The 17,803-nt window shown below is 46.8% G+C and overlaps 1 protein-coding gene across 4 annotated transcripts in view; it reads left to right on the top strand.

Annotated features, from left to right (window-relative positions):
• The window catches only part of NBEAL1 (neurobeachin like 1), a 245,395-nt gene extending 228,762 nt beyond the window's left edge, over window positions 1-16,633 (top strand). For all 4 annotated transcript variants that reach the window (XM_040441754.1, XM_040441755.1, XM_040441756.1 and 1 more), the window contains 3 exons: window positions 1,297-1,445; window positions 13,640-13,775; window positions 16,083-16,633. In XM_040441754.1, coding sequence (XP_040297688.1) covers window positions 1,297-1,445; window positions 13,640-13,775; window positions 16,083-16,181 — 384 coding nt within the window. In that variant the 3' untranslated portion in view covers window positions 16,182-16,633. The remainder of the gene's footprint in view (window positions 1-1,296; window positions 1,446-13,639; window positions 13,776-16,082) is intronic.
• Window positions 16,634-17,803: the final 1,170 nt, after the last annotated feature.

Raw genomic sequence — 17,803 nt, 5'->3', positions numbered from 1 at the left:
TTGACCAAACTTATCCTTGAACCTCTCCTCAAAGAATAGCGTAGTATTAACCCCCTCTGCCTTTTCCGGTACTCCTACCAAGCGAAGATTATTACGGCGTGATCTGTTCTCCAAATCCTCAGTTTTATTTATAAGAAGGGTGATGTTGTGTATAACCTTGGCCAGGTCCCGTTTTACAGGGGGTACTTGATCTTCCAAAAGACCCACTCTTTCCTCCACCCCAGCAACACGCTCATTAACTTTTCTTATGTCTTGCCGGATAAAAGAGACACTTTCTTGAAGGGACCCCATAGATGTATTTAGGGTCATTAATGCAGAGCTGCAGCTTTGTACTGCCAGAAATATATCTTTAATTGTAGGCTCTGAGTCTTGTGGCAGAGCATGTGTAGATAACTGACTGTATCAAGGGCTGTGCAAGAAGCTTCACGAGCTCCCCCTTCTTCAACTCCCGCCTCCTCCACGTGGGGTCCGCCATCTTGGCGATCGCATTTTCCCCTGGAGACATACATATGAGGGCTTATTTCTGTTCCCTCTATCTTCCCCTGCTGTACCTCTGCGCCTTCAGCTGCCACGTCCACTGACACGTCCACTGCCACGTCCACTGACCTAGTTGACACGGCGGCGCCATGTTGCTTAGCCGGACCTGCGCCCTCCCGATCTTTCTTTGTAGTGCAGGTCATGGCTGAAAACATTTGTGGGGCACTTGTCCACAGTCTCCGATCTCCTTCCTGTTGATTCGGAGGCTCCAGCCGCAGGATGCCTGAGGATATTGTTAGTTGCCGCATCGGAGCTCAAGGTACACGTCTCTTCACATTGGCGGCCAGGCCACGCCCCCCGTCAGTGCACTTAACTACTTATTTGCATGATTAAAAGTTTTTTTTTCAGAATGAAACAACGGATTGCTAAGTGAAAGTTTTTATTAGTCTCATTAGCCCTATAAGACAGAGATCAGCAGACTCTGGCACTTCAGCTGTTTTGAAACTACAACCCCCAGAATCCTCCTATCACTTCTGTGGGAGTTACAAGAACAATCAATAAGTGTGCATGCTGGGAGTTGTAGGTTCACAGCAACCGGAGTGCGAAGGTTGCTGATCAGTGCTATTTTTGCCTGGTTTAACAGCGAAAGCCTCTTCATGATTCTCCTTTAACGTAAATAATCACTGGATGCCTAAGTATTTTGTGTCTTGCCTTTTTATGCTGTGTTATCTTGTAATTCATTTTTACACAACTGTGTCCTACTGAAGTTAGAGGATTGTCTAGATCTGCAGTTATTAAGGATTGTGTTTCTGCTTGTAGAACAAGAATGCCTTGCATCTGTATAGTGTGAATGGAAAATACCTGGGCTCTGAGGGCCTGAAGGAGCAAATATTGGACATGTGCGTCAGCGGAGAATACATTGTGATTGGGAGCCGTCAGGGACATCTTTCTATACGTGATCTGTACAGGTTAGTAATAGTGGCTGCTATAGGGTACCATAAGCAGTTTATATTATCAAGATACTGCTGCACAGGTACAAATCGGTTTGTTTTCTTTAACTCTGTACATTACATTACAGGAATGTCATCCAAATAACATGTCTTGTAATATTATTACATCTGTGCTGCTTTGGAAGACTAAGGCTAGTTTCTCACTAGCATCATTAGTTCCAGCAGGCTTTTCTCTGTTGATGTGAAAGTGGCCTCACTATAATATTATATCATCATGGGATTGCAAGTATAGATGATATGTCTTCAGCATTGGCCCATAATCTTTTTTTGAATATGTCTTTGTAACAGAGTTACATAATACAGTTCCCTAAGCCTTTTTTAAAAACCAGTGTTCCAGCCATTGCCATGTCCTGAGGTAGACTATTCCACAGATTCATAGTTCTTATGGTAAAGAAGCTTTGTCGCCTCTGAAGATTTAACTTTTTTCCTTCATCATTATCAGGTCGGCCGGCACCCCTTCCAATCAGCTGTTTGAAGAGAAGGCCACCTTCTCTTCATTGTTTACCTGCTCGCCGTCGCAACTGCAACGGTGAGCAGGTGTAATTACACCTAAGCCGTCCCATTCACTTCCCTGCTCCTTCCTATTCGAGTTCTACAGAGGCGTCCCATTGAAGTGAATAGGACTGCTTAGTAGTAATAAAAAAAAACTGCTGCAGTTGCGATGGCGGTAAACAATAGAGAGAAGGCAGCGCTTGTAGTAATGCAGCCTTCTCTTCAAAATGCTGATCGGTGATCATGGGGGTGTCCGGAGTTCCTGCCCTCTTCCAATCTGATATTTATGACCTATCCCAGTGGTGGCGAACCTATGGCACGGGTGCCAGAGGTGGCACTCGAAGCCCTCTCTGTGGGCACCCACACCCTGGAAAAAGTCTATGGTGTACTAATATGCCTTAGACTTTTCCTGCCATTCATCAGCGCAGCGCGCACTATGAACAGCGCAGGCAGCTCATTGATTGTAGGCAGGGTATTATAGCTGAATGATTAAGTACATGAAAGATATACTATATTGGACTGTAGTATTCAGGTTAACTTGTCATGTTGGCACTTTGCGATAAATAAGTAGGTTTTGGGTTGCAGTTTGGGCTCTCTGTCTCTGAAAGGTTCACCATCCCTGTCCTATCCTATATTAAATCTTCCTCTCTATGCAGTATGGGGACCAATCTGGGTATGGGTCTGGTTTCTAAGATGCGGATCGCGCCCCGGCCAGCGTGATACCATGCATATAAGTTGTACCTTGCGCTCTTGAGGAGCGAATAGTGACGTCACTATGCAAACTACGGATAATTGCGAGTTCCAAACGTCCTTCCAACGCGTTTCGGACCATACGCTGTCCGTAGTCAGGGAAATGTAATACGATAGTGCTGATGGATTCCTTGTATATATGCACTTTCTCTGAATGACCACACTTTAACCCTTTACTTCCCCTCTTTTAATACGTTCAAATACCTATCCAGGCATATTCTCTATATATTTATACCTATACTGCACTATTCAAACGCAAATAGTTCTATTTCATAATTTAACCCCTTACGGACTCAGCACTATTTCACTTGGCCATTTTTTGCAAATCTGACCAGTGTTTTTTTTAAATAAATATTCTTTATTATTTTTCACATAAATTATCATTTACATTTAATTTATCCATTTTACAATACTTTTCAGACATTCCCTTTATTTCCCCTACATTAGACAACTTATCTATAATATACTTAAATATAATATTTCCGCCCTCCCCACTGCTTGTATAGAAGGACAAAAAAAAAAAAGAGGTATTCTCTCTCTCTCATTTGCCCATCCCCCCCATCTCCCCCTCCAATCTCTCATCTGAATTCATTTTAACCATTTCTGCCAGAGTTCATCGAATCTAGCTTTTTTTCCCCTAGATACTAGATGAAATTTCTCTCTTGCGAGTGAGGTTCTGACCAGGGGCGTAGCTAGAAATGCATGGGCCCCATAGCAAAAAAAATTTATGGGCCCCCCCAGCCCCCACATATCTATCGGGCCTCCCACCACCCCTTCCAGAGCTCCCACGCAAACACGCAATGCACCTACCGCACCCACCTCCTGTGCATACGGTAGATGTTTTTTCTTTTCATGAGAATGGGGCCAGGCCGCCAGGAAGGGTCGGCCGGGGGGGGGAGAAATGTGACACACAATAGGCTATTCCCCCCCCCCCCCCCGCCCGGACGGCTCTGGCCCCATCCATGATCACATCATTACCCCCTATTGTGTCACATTTTACACCCCCCCCCCCCCCCCCCCATCCCCATGGCACATCATTCCCCCCCCCCAGGCCGGCCCTTCCTGGCGGCCTGGCCCCATTCCCATGTCACATACAGTGACATACTCAGAGTACAGACATTTACATTGTCCCCCCCGGCCCTCCCTCCAGGCTCCATCATGTCAGTGTCACGGTCACACAAACTAGCACCAGAGCAGAGGCGCTCAGGATTAGCACGGCATGACCCCCCCCCATAAAAAAAATTTAACACATCATTGATGCTGTGCTAATCCTGAGCGCCTCAGTGTGTGCGCTAGCTAGCCTAGCGCTTTGCGCTCACATGGCCCTGGCGCTCATCTCAACATTTTGAATTAATTTTAAATCAAATGATCATATTAATTATTATAAAATAACATTCAAAATTCAATTGGAACCTACCCTAACAAGTCCTGACCCCTGTCCTGTCCTGAAAGCCTGCCGAGTGCCGTCTCCTGCGCTGCTGCTGGCTGCCGCCTGCCAGAGTGCCAGTGTGCGTTTGTCCGAAGGTCTGACTGACTCTGCTGAAGCCTGAATATATATGACTGACTGAAGAATCATGATCTGATCTAATCTGATGATAATTCTGATTCAATTTCTTGGCGGGCGCGGGCCGCGGCTGCCGTCTGACTCTGCTGAATATATTATGTCTGAGTGACTGAATTCTGATCTAAATTAGATCAGAATTCATTCAGTCACTCAGACATAATATATTCAGCAGAGTCAGACGGCAGCCGCGGCCCGCGCCCGCCAAGAAATTGAATCAGAATTATCAGATTAATCTGATTAGAGCTGCCTGTGTGACTGTCTACTCACGCCCCCCCTGTGCAAGTCAGGTGACTTGAGTTGTCACTAGTAGTGGCAGCCAGAGCGGCGCTGCTGAGCCAATGAATGAATATCTATCATTCATCTGTGATCATCTAGCTCTGCCTGCCTAGCTGCTGCTGCTATGTTGCCCTGACTACGAGTTCGGCCGGGCGGCCCAGCCAGCACACAGCCGCACTCGCACACACAGGCTGGGGGGGCCCGGAGGAAATCTTTCCTGCACTGCGGCGCTGGTGCCAGCCGGGCTCCGCCTCCGCTACGCCCCCTCCACCGCCTACCTCATGTTCTCCTTGTGCGGCAGTGCGCCCCGGGCCCGCCTGCTCTAGGCCTACAGTACTCCTCCTTCCTTAGTTCCTTGGCTTCCCCCCAGCCAGGCCTGAGCCGCGGACCGCCTGCTCCCCGCCCACTACACTGGGCGGGCGGTCGGGCCTGGCTGCCTGTGTGTATTAATAAAAAAATAATAATTATGCGGTCCGGACGGGCCCCCAGTGGTGTAGGGCCCCATAGCCACTGCTATGGTTGCTATGGCGATCCCTACGCCACTGGTTCTGACCTGGCTCTCCCACTCCCTGATTTCAGGGGCCACGCCGTCTCTCCAATGTGCTACAATACATCTTCTAGCTTGGAATAAGAGTTTGAGTGACTGAATTCTGATCTAAATTAGATCAGAATTCATTCAGTCACTCAGACATAATATATTCAGCAGAGTCAGACGGCAGCCGCGGCCCGCGCCCGCCAAGAAATTGAATCAGAATTATCAGATTAATCTGATTAGAGCTGCCTGTGTGACTGTCTACTCACGCCCCCCCTGTGCAAGTCAGGTGACTTGAGTTGTCACTAGTAGTGGCAGCCAGAGCGGCGCTGCTGAGCCAATGAATGAATATCTATCATTCATCTGTGATCATCTAGCTCTGCCTGCCTAGCTGCTGCTGCTATGTTGCCCTGACTACGAGTTCGGCCGGGCGGCCCAGCCAGCACACAGCCGCACTCGCACACACAGGCTGGGGGGGCCCGGAGGAAATCTTTCCTGCACTGCGGCGCTGGTGCCAGCCGGGCTCCGCCTCCGCTACGCCCCCTCCACCGCCTACCTCATGTTCTCCTTGTGCGGCAGTGCGCCCCGGGCCCGCCTGCTCTAGGCCTACAGTACTCCTCCTTCCTTAGTTCCTTGGCTTCCCCCCAGCCAGGCCTGAGCCGCGGACCGCCTGCTCCCCGCCCACTACACTGGGCGGGCGGTCGGGCCTGGCTGCCTGTGTGTATTAATAAAAAAATAATAATTATGCGGTCCGGACGGGCCCCCAGTGGTGTAGGGCCCCATAGCCACTGCTATGGTTGCTATGGCGATCCCTACGCCACTGGTTCTGACCTGGCTCTCCCACTCCCTGATTTCAGGGGCCACGCCGTCTCTCCAATGTGCTACAATACATCTTCTAGCTTGGAATAAGAGTTTGGCCGCTATCTCCCGGTGTTTAACAGAGCCTATCCCATCTAGCCTTCCCAGTATACAGGTTTCAAATTCCCAGGGGGCTCTAAATCCATGTTGTTCATATATTGTTTCATTCACCTTCCACCAGAATTCGCTGATCTTCTTACATGTCCATTATCTTGCCTAATTGCCCACATTTTTTGCAACCAAACTCCTTGGTTTTATAATATTGCGTTAACTTTTTAGGGGAATAGTATAGGCAATATATTATATTAAATTGCGTAATTCTATGGGAAAAGTTACTTGAGACCCTATTTTTTGCCCTCATCACCCCCTCCCAAAATTCCTCCCGTTGAGGCTCCAAAGCATCCTGCCATTTATGCCTTAGGCAGTTAACTGCACTTTTTGTTTTTTTGTTTAACAAACTGCCATATATCTTGGACACCAATTTCTTTCCTGTTTTTAATTTAAAGATATCGATTTGTGTTCCCCTGCCTAATGACACTCGTAGGGCTTGTTTCAGTTGTAGATAAAAAAAAATTCAGGTCCTTATTTCCAAATCCGCCTTCATTTTTAAGATCTAGTTAGGTAACTATATCTCCCTCCCGCCATACCTGCCCCAAATTAACAATTCCATGATTCCACCAGATCTTCTGTTCAATTGATTTCAATTCTATGAGAAGTATATTGTCCCATAATAAGGTATCTGTATGTAACCTAGTCTGAGCCCACAATTGTCTTACCTCTTTATAAGTTTTGGTCCATAGCCCAAATAGCGGTATTTTACTAGTTTGCTGCTGTGACAGAATATCCGCTTCCACTATTTGAAAAATACTGCATTTATCCAGTTTTTTTTTAATGCCTGCCAGCATGTTTTTATATCTTTGTGAGTTGCTCCATATTATCATGTTTCTAATGTGGCCAGAGAGAAAATATAGCTCCATATCCGGAGCTGATAGTCCTCCCTCCTTCTCTTGGGTCTCCAATATTTGTGTTCTTATTCGCGTTTTTTTGCCACGCCATATTAAGTCCGCCAGTAAGGAAACAATTTTTTTGAAAATCTTTTTTGGGATTATTATCGGCCCATTCCATAATATATAATTCATAGAGGGTAAAATGCACATTTTCACCAGTGAAATTCAGCCTGCCATTGAGACATGCAGTTTTTTCCATACTACTATTTTCTTCCTGGTTTCTTGTATTTTAGGTATTACATTTAACCGAACGTAATCTTTGGAGTTAGGCGTTATTTGGATCCCTAGATATTTTACTGGTTCATCTACTCTCTTAATTTCCAGTTGACCTGGTATTAGCCCATTCAAGGGATCAATCGGGATAAACGCCGACTTAGACCAGTTTATATTGAGTCCAACATATTCGCTGTACTCTTCAAAGATCTCGAAAATCCTGGTAAGTGATCCATGGGAGCCCACAAACAGCATAATATCGTCTGCATACAGGGCGATTTTTTTTCTTCATAAGATCCATACTTGAAGCCTTCGATATCTTTATCTTGCCTAATCAAATCTGCCAAAGGTTCCATAGCTATAGCGAATAGCAGGGGGGAAAGAGGACAACCCTGTCTAACCCCCCTGCAGATGGATATACCTTCGGAGTGTATTCCATTCAAAATCACCCTCGATGTTATATCAGTATATAAGAGTTTTATCCAAGAAACAAATGTTTCGCCGAATCCCATTTTCTTCAGGGTTGCCATTAAAAAGGGCCACTCTATAGTGTCTAATGATTTTGAGGCGTCTGTAGTTAAGATCATTCTCTCCCCCCTGTTTGTGGGCTCCATTTGGATATTCATAAAATACCTCATAATATTTTCAGTTGTGGTTCTACCCGGCATGAATCCTGCCTGGTCCTCATGCACAAGTCCTTGCACTCCCTGTTCTCCCGGGGTCGAGTTGCGCCAGTGCTGGTCATCCGCACTGCTGCCTCCCCCACAGAAGACAAGGTGGACCAGGACAGCTTCGCTCCCCTGCTCCCGCCAGCCAAAGGGTCACCTAGGTCCGCCAAAGAGAAGACCCTACTGCCATACCAGACTCCTGCCACTCCGGTGCCAGCTGCTGAGGAGGTGACCCTGCTGGAGAAGGTACCATTATGGGCCCACTTAGGGAGGGTGAAGAGAAGAGGAGGAAGATAAGGTGAATACACGGGACTAGGTGAGTATGTTAACCCTCTCCCTCCCTCCATATTTGGCAAAGGAGCGCATAGCTGATAGCTCAGTGGTAAAAACAATTGCCTCAACCCAGTGTTCTGTGTTCAAAACCCCTTTCACTGAGCTCCCTCCTTCCCCCTCCCTCTGGGCCAGACCCTGGGCTTCATTTATCCTAGCCCTGGACCTCCGGTGGATTTCCTCCCCCCTCCCTCTGTGCCGACACTGCACGGGCACATAGGGGGTTAATGGCCACTATCTCCTGCGGGCACTGTTAGGCACAGCGGGCAGCCGAGTGCACCGCTGTGCTCAGAATTTTTTTCTTTTTACCTCGCTGCAGTAGGGGAGCGGAGGAGGTTCCCGCTCCCCAGCGCCGTAATCTGCCCTTCCAGGGAGCGGGCGCTAAGCGTGCTGCTCCAGAAGAGAACCGTGGGATCGTTTGGTTCCAGCACTGTGTCCGGGCGCCGTTAAATTTAGGCCCCGGCTTCACTTTGGGCCTCACGGCCGGAGAGTGATTCTAATGTCACTACTTCCCGGGCGGCGCACTTCCCCCTCTGTGCCCCGGCCGGCCTGTCAGTAGAGCGGGGTGCATTCCGGTCGGCCGTGTCCATAACTTAGGCCCCGGCTTTGCGGTATACGAGGCCGCAATCTTTCAAAAGGGGTTAAATCACATTGCCTTGCGGATAGGCATAATCCTGCGCCAGCCTCAAGAGATGGCTGGCCAGGAAGGGTTAATAGCCTTGAAAACGGGGCGGGGCTCTGCGGGCTACTGGGGTATGGGGGGGACTTCGGTCTGGCGCGAATTCTTCCCGCCTTACTTCCCCCCTCCCCCAGTAGCCTGCAGAGCCCCGCCCCCGGTTTTCAAGGCTATTAACCCTTCCTGGCCAGCCATCTCTTGAGGCTGGCGCAGGATTATGCCTATCCGCAAGGCAATGTGTTTAATCTAATTTAACCCCTTTCTGCCCTTGTCACCTGAGGATGGGCATCCCAGTTTTATAAAAAGTCCATTTCGGGTCCTGCCCCCTCACACCTTATCACCGCAGGACCGCCCTGTCTGTATCAGACTGAGCCAGTGTCCTAACACGGACAGAGGAGGAACTCTCAATTCTCATTCCACCCTCCTGGCCGTTTGGTTGATAGGCACCACCTGCGCAATCCAATGGTGGTCCTCCGGACCGTTCCAATCACCCTCTGGGGTCGTTGGTGTGAAAGCACTACCTGCGCAATCCACTGTGGACCTCTGGACCTTCCCAATCACCCTCTGGGGTCGTTTGGTTGATGAGCACTACCTGCGCAATCCACTGGTGGACCTCTGGACCTTCCCAATCACCCTCCGGGGTCGTTTGGTTGATAAGCACTACCTGCGCAATCCACAGGTGGACCTCTTGACCTTCCCAATCACCCTCCAGGGTCGTTTGGTTGATATTCTCCACCTGCGCAATCCAATGGTGGACCTCTGGATCTTCCCAATCACTCTCCGGGGTCGTTTGGTTGATAAGCACCGCCTGCGCACTCCAATGGTGGTTCTCCGGACTTCCCAATTTCCCCGGGTAGTTTGGTTGATAACTCCCTCCGGCGAGTCTGCGACCGCCATGGACAAGATTCTCAGAGTTAAGACTGCACACAACGGGCCAGAGCAGGATATTTTCCTCCTCGGTCACCTCCACACCCCCACCCTTCCTCCCTAGGGTCATGCTCAGAGGCACAGTCCTCTCCCTGGAGAGGTTCAGTCCGAAGGGGGGGATCAGTTGTTCGGTCTCTGCCGTGATTCCGGTGCAATCTTCCAAGGTGGCCTCCGAGGTAGACAGCAGTACTTGTCGTATGCATTACCCCCTTCCTTAGGCGGAGTATTTGAACTACTACTGGATACAGTACTCCCTTGGATATTACCTCCCTCCATGGGGTCTAACCGCACTAGAGCTGTTTCGGTGCCGGCAGTCGGCGTTCCCCCTCTTAGTAGGTGGCGGAACTGCATTCCCACTGGGGGCAGTACTGACTGTATGCATTGGTCTCTTCCATAGGTGGCGCTATGGCATTATCCCTGCTTCAGTGTTTACTGTATATCTTCCCCCCTTATGTAGGTGGGGTATTGATACAGGACTCTCCATATGCCTTGCCCTTTCCGTAAGAGGCGTATTCTCTCTACTTGGATTCTGTTCCTGCTAGATGCATTACTGCATTGCCACCCTTCATGGTGGGGTACTTGCACTACCACTGAGTGCAGTGCTTGCCTTAAGCATTACCCCCTTTCATTGGTGGGATTATTACAACATTGCCCTTTCCACAATGATCCACTATTGTGGGGAATGAGTACACATCTTGGATGTTGCACTTCAACTACGCCTGGGCTATAAAGGCATTAGCTTCTTCTACAAGTGGAGCGTAGCGAGTATCAATACACGCTGGTGCCCTGTACTCTTCTTCTAATGGTATTCCACCAGTGGATACTGTGGCTGTTTCCACGTTGTGTCATTTTCCTTCGGTGTCGGTTTGGGGCATGAATATCACAACCTCTCTCCTCACGGGGTTGCCCAGCGCCACTCATGTGTCCTAGCGTCCCCTATCTCCAGGGTCCTCCATTGAACCAATATGTGTCTTCAACCATATGTAGTGCGTACACCATGGCACGTAATATTGTCATTACGTTCCAGCGAGTCGAGTATTGCACTGACTCTATATTCTCTATCCACCATTCCTGATGTGGTTGTGCTGGCACTCTGGTTCAGCTTTGCAGCGTGTTCACCTCTGCTGGTGCAGAGTTTTCACTGGTACTAGCGTTCGCAGTCGCTGCAGTGTGGCATTCCATCAGGTAGGGGTTCTACCCTGACGCTAGCTTGGCGGTTGTTCCTGTTCAACGCCCTTCCCAGGTGGAGGGTTTAAGATTAGCTCTCCTTCCCTAGGGCAGTATGGTACCATGGCTTCTACTGGATTCCTCTAGTCTGCCCCTCAGTTTGTGCTGGCGGGGCACGCTGCGGCTCCTACAGTACAGGGGTCTGGGAGTAGCCTTTACATACTCTGGCTCCTCCTGCACGGTTCCTTCGTCAGGTGACGGATTCTTCTACCGCTGACTTCGGTGGCGTACGCTGTATGGCCTCCTCCTTAGGCGGAGTATGGCACCGCCACTATCATCCGGTGGCTACTTCTGTGTAGTGCCAGTCTCTGATGAGGAATGGGCTTCGCCCTGCCACTTTTTCCTCGGGCTCAGGGTTCACGGCCACTCCACAAACCTTGGTAGCTCCTACGTTACTACTTCCCCTCATCTATGTTGATGCAGGGTATTGGTTCTGTGGTTTTTTTCTTCCAAGTCTTGTTCCGGCCCGACTGTTGGGCTGTGACGTTTTTCCAAATTCTACCTGTTGGTCCTGGGTGTACTACCCATATCTACAACTACCTCTCTCTTTACTTGACTAGTGACTGCCATGTCTGTCCGATGTAGTCATGCCTTTTCACTGCACATTCCCTGGTTAGACTACGAGACTCACCACGCCAGGATGAGCGGGGGTGCTGTCACGACTGTTGATGGAGTTTCGTTCCTGGAACGGAACACCCCTTCTATTCTTCCTCCTCGATGCAGGATTTTATTTATTTTATCTTGGTCTGTTCGAAAATTCCGTCGAGCAGTGTTGCTACACCGTCAATACATGGTCGCTGACGGAACTCCACCGCTGGTGATTCTCATATCGTCTCTACTTTTACCTATCCAAGGTGTTGATTCCTTGACTTGTGGTTGGACATGCCTCATTCAAGCGTTTTTTTTTTCTCTCGGTAGCTTATCAACCAGCTTCTCAGTCTCCCCACAAGCCTCTTCGGCTCGGGGGACATTGGTGGACTACTTATCATTTCCGTGGAGCTCTTCCCTTTAACAGGGGTGGATCCTGCGGTGCTGGGTTTTTGGTTTGGCCATTATTTTCTTGCTGTGTCAGGTTCGGTGCTGTGTATCCTTTTCCAGCGTCCTCTGACTCACCGTCGGCGTCCCCAGCGTTTTCCAGCGTCCTCTGACTCTGGGGCCCATAATACCTTTCTTCAGGGAATGGCATATACAGTTCCTCCATAATGTCCTCCTTTACCGCCTTGGGATCTGACCTTAGTCCTTTCAGCGCTCCGGAATTCTTCCCTTGAACCTTGTGGGATATGTCACTCCGACCCCTGTCCTGGAAGGTGGTCTTTTTCTTGTGGCTATCACATCCATCAGACGGGTGTCCGGGTTGGGGCGCTCTCTTGCAGAGAACCTTCTGGTTCTGACAGGCATAAGCGGTTCCCTGGCCCGTTCATTCCTTTCTCCCGACGGTGGTCTCTGGTTTCCATTTCAATGAAGAATCTGTCCTTCCATCACTGTGTCCCTCCCTTTCACACCCTAGGGAAAGGGAGTTAGGTCATTTGGACGTTGTCAGGGCTATTTGCCAGCCTCCAGTTCCTTCCGGCGTACGGACTCTCCTTTTTTGTCATCCCGGAGGGTCCTCGCTAGGCATTGGCGGCCTCCAGGGTGGCAATTTCACGTCTGCATTTGCTTAAGCATACTGCACCCGGGGCAGGGTTCCGCCCTTCGGTGTCACGGCTCACTCCACCAGAGCGGTGGGCGCTCTTGGGCTCGGAGGATTCAAGGTTCGGCCGCACAGTTGTGGAGGGCGGCTACTTCTCCTTATGCACATTCGCTAAATTCTGCCAGGTGCACACTTTTGCATCAGCGGGTGCCGCCTTGGGACGCATGGTCTTGCAGGCAGCAGTTCTTATTTGTCTGCAGGGGCGCTTGCTCCATGGGTCTGTGGTTTTCCCTCCCTGTGGACTGCTCTAGGATGTCCCACGGTCTCTGTGTCCCCCAATGAATATGGGCGAGAAAATGAGATTTTTGTAAAACTTACCAGTAAAATCTCTTTCTCGCTCTTCATTGGGGGACACAGCACCCACCCAGTATTGTTGTTCGACCACAGTGGTGGCTGTTGCTAGTTAGAACCTGGTTCGGTTCTTGGCATTGTTGCTGTTACACATTTTTTGTGGGTTTACTTGCTTCTCCTACTGCTTCTCACAAACTGAAGCTCTCTCTCCAGGCTGGAGGGGGTATAGCTGCCAGGGGAGGAGCTAACAGCTTTTACTAGTGTCAACACCTCCTAGAGGACATGGCTATACCCACGGTCTCTGTGTCCCCCAATGAAGAGCGAGAAAGAGATTTTACTGGTAGGTTTTACAAAAATCTAGTTTTTTTGCCCTGAATGTAAAAGCTCACCCTTACATCAACCATTTTATAAGTGAATGCATGCTTAAGTTCTATATTCTCATTGTTTTTTTAATATATATTTTACATACCGTAATCATTTCTATCTGCCTGGGCTTTGTAGACTGTTAGCAATTAAACTGGGAAAAATGAAGGTTAACTGTAATTACATAAATGTATAATGATGCATACACTCTATATAAATTACCCACATAAGAAAAATGAGGTAATGGAGATCATCTGATTACGTATATTTTCTTTATATTACTTTTAGTTTGAGTCTCAGTGTTTCACCTTTGAGTATGCGGGTTCCAATTCATTGTGTCTCTGTGACCAAGGAAAACAGTCACATTCTGGTGGGTCTAGAAGACGGCAAACTCATCATTGTTGGTGTTGGCAAGCCAGCAGAGGTAAGAGCCATTGGAATCATAATGTTACAGTATGTTAATGATCAAGCCATTGAGGTGAAAATCAGAGTCATCATTCAGCTAATGAAGTAATGGCTAAATCAAACATTTCACACACAGAGGTATTCCCCAGTAAAGTAAGTGATGTGCTATCACTTACTGATCACTGGGGATCTGACTGCCAGGATTATTAAAATGAGCAGATAGTGTGCATAATATTTTTACAACATATAAAAAAAAAAACAGCAGAGAACACAGAGGAGAGTGGCGGACACTTATGCAATTCAGAAGAACCTTAGTCATAGTATGCACCTGAGCAAGAATGACTTCCTTTTACCTGGATAATCAGGTCACATAGTTAGGTACAACCAATGTAAAGCGAAATTTGAACACTATACAGCGGTTCCTGTTTAATAAAACAATCATTATTGGTAAATCACATCCTGTTTAGTATTGCGTTCCCAAGGTATTTCTAGGGTAAATATCCACAGTATAGTGTATGGTGATTTTGAAGTCCGAGCACCTAATAGGGTTCTTTGGTTAAAGTGGCTCTGTCACCTGGATCAACCCTATTAAGCCACACATACTGCCTTGGTAGGGCCCATGCTGATTAAAACTATACCCTTCTTTTGTCTGCATGTTTAATATCTACGGAGATGTCCATGTTATTCAAATGCAAATGAGCAATTGGAGCACCAGGAGGTGGGGCTAAATCGTTGGAGCACTGCTTTGTAAACCCTCCTGTGCTCTGTACACTCCCCCTCTCCTTGATTTGAGAGGGCTAGATAGCAGGCTGAGGGCTGACCTGTGCACTAGTAATTAGTGATGAGTGAACTTCATGTTTTGAAGTTCGGCGTTCAGGTTTTATGGCAATTCCGTTATGGATTCCGTTACCACAGGCCATCATCGAATTCTATAACAGGATGCATAACAGAATGCCTTTAAGAGATATTTAATTTTACATTCTGTCATAATAGAAGTCTATGGGCCACATAACGGATGAACGCCACCACAGATTTATTATAGAAACATTAAAATAATAAAACTATTATTTTGTTGCACCTGGCAATTACTTTATTTCTAGATCATAAGAATGTGCTGTTACTTACTATAAGGTGGAGACATGTTTTTGTCCTCTTTCCTCCTTTGCTTTTCCATTCCTTGGCTGGGTACTGCACAGCGATAATCTCATTGTCCATTGTGCTCCATACTAGGAGAATTGGGATATACGAAGCACTGCTCTCTTGTATAATTTTAAAACTTATTATTTAAAAACACAAAGCTAAAACACAACCCATTTCGACAGCAGCTCCACTGTCTTCATCTGGTTAAGACGGCCAACCTGCCATCTAAATGCGCTGTGTTTTAACTTCATGTTTTTAACCCCTTCCCACACCATGCCATACGTTTATGTCATGGAGAATGCAGTAGCTAAGGGTGTCCACGGTAACATATAGTTGAAACCCATCCAGGCCATTTAACCCTTTAGATGGTGTAGTAAGTAGTGACTGTAGCATCTAAGGAGTTTACAGAAGGTGAAATGTTCCCCTCTCCCCCATTGGGCCCCCGCAATGTGATCAGAAGGTCTCAATAGTTGCTATCAGCTTGCCATGTAGGGAAGCAAGTGTCAGTGTAAAAAACTGACAGGTACAAAACTTCGGCAATAGATGACTACTGCTGTGTTTTGTACCAGCCCAAGTGGGACTTAATTTTTTATTTTTTAAGTAAAAAATATCACATTTTCCCATTTCCATATATTTGTGATTGGTTAAAAAACTACACATAATTGGTATTGTCGCTTCCGTAAAAAAACTCATCTATAAAGGATCATGTTACTTATGCCATGCGGTGAAGAGCATAAAAAGCAAAAACTATGATGGAATATCTGTTTTTGTCACCTCATCTCCCCAAAAATGGTATAAAAAGTGATTAAAAAGTCATATGTACCCCAAAATGGTACCAATAAAAAGTATGGACTGTCCCACAAAAAACAAGCCCTCACACAGCTACATTGACAGAAAACTAAAGTTATTGGCCTTAGAGATGCGTTAAAAGGGGTATTCCCATCTAGGACATTGTGGGAGTGTGGGATGAAAGAAGAAAATGCACAGTACTTTTACCACTGCTCCTGGTCCTGCAGGCATCTGGTGTACATTTCTCACATCATTTTTTTTATTTTATTTTTTAGATCACACAAGTCTTTTAATAATTTATATTTTTATAAGTTTCTAATTTACCAAATGTGATCTATCATTCCATAGTATGGTGATTTTAATTTTTTGTTGTTAATGGCAGATTTTCTTTTACTAGGCCAAATCAGGTCAAATTTCCAGGAAGCTTTTTGGATCAAGCAGGAGACTCAGCCAGATCTCCTCTGGAGAGACTGAATATAACACACAAGATTCCTAGTGTGAGAACACAGTTATGTGAGGAGCTCATAATCTAAAGCCTTGTCAGAGTGTTACGAGGATAACTGTCAATGAAGGCTACACACTACAGTTGTGGTGGATCTGAGAGGATATACACACAAGTGCATTTTTCTTTGCCTCATATTGCTGCTTAACTGTTCAGCCGCCAGGTCGGCTCCTGCCTTCAGGCCAAAAGGTTATTTATGTATGAACTCCAGACGTAGACCTCTCTAAGTCCATCTCCTCCCTTGATTGCACTACTTTTTGTCTCTTTATGTTGTTCAAAATTTTATCGTATTTGGGCTTTCTAGCACTACTGGGAGTATCACGACATTCCTCCTTTAAGTAAGAAAAGTACTCTACTTTAGTCTTTTATGACTTGTTCACGGTATGGTTGATCCATGGAGGGATGTTTCCAAGCAAAGTTTTAGTCTAAAGTAACTAGACAGTAAAGTAACAGATGAAGCCTTTTTATATCAAATGTTTGTGTTTCCATTGAATGTTTTTTTTTTTACGTGAAATATCGTGTATTGCTTATGGGGTTCTCCCTTCTGGAATAATGACCCAGTTTAGCTGTGGTTTCAATCCAGTGTTGTAGTAATCATTAACATTTGTGCCTACTGAGCAATCACATTTTTCTGTCTAGCAGAAACCATTTCTTATAGAAAGCACGTGAGGTTAGTTCCCCTCAAGGATGCATGACTAGTAACCGTATTTAATGTTACATTGCACATGACATAAGGGCTCTAATACTCTCTTTTTGTTTTATGTTTTCTCCTAAATGAGATGGTCACAGGGTGTCTTGCCGTAGGGACACCCAGCAGTCATCTGGAGTGGGGGAACCCAACAGCAAGTGTTCAGTTTCCCTGCAGCACCACCATAGGAAATGAAGTATCACTAGTTCTCATTGAAATGAGTTGGCTTTCTGGGTATTGCATGGACATGCCAGGTTCACCAGAGCAAGAAATGCTTTTTATGTAAGCCCTTTCCACAAGAAAAATTGTGTGGTGGGAAGTTAGGCTTAGTTCACATATGTGATGTGAACCCCGACAGCCTGATCTAGCCAAGGAACACACCACCGGAGTTCACCGTATCCAGCATAGCCAGATAGGGCAGTGCATTGCTGGGTCCCCATGGACTACAACGGGTTCCAACTGGGATCCGGGCACTCTCTGCCATAAGACTTATATTTTTTTTTTCGGCTGGACAAAAAGTCCTGCATGCACAACTTTTTATCCAGCCAAGAAACCAGCATTTATGCCGGACAGATCCTCATCATATCCCATTGTACTCAAAGTGGATCCGGCTATGCCAGATACGGTAAACTGTGCCAGTCTGTTCCTCTGGCAGATCATTGTATATTTGAACTTAGCCTAACTTCAGACCACACAAGTTTTCCTCAGGTTTTGGCAACCTCAAAGTAAAGAGTTCAATAGATTTTATCTCATAAGTTTTTATGATATGGGCTATCTTGTTCTGGCAGTCAAATAGACAATGCAAACGCCATAACGAAATAGTTTATGCACAGAATATGAGTAATGCTGTTTAAGGTGCAGCACTGAACAAATCCCATAGATTAAAACCCTGTATAAACCGTTATATGTCACTACTTGAAAGGGTAAA

The sequence above is a fragment of the Bufo bufo genome, chromosome 7 (genome assembly GCF_905171765.1).
Source record: "Bufo bufo chromosome 7, aBufBuf1.1, whole genome shotgun sequence".
NCBI lineage: Eukaryota > Metazoa > Chordata > Amphibia > Anura > Bufonidae > Bufo > Bufo bufo.
The sequence above is the reverse complement of the archived record's forward strand: the minus strand, read 5'-3'. Positions and strand labels throughout refer to the sequence as shown.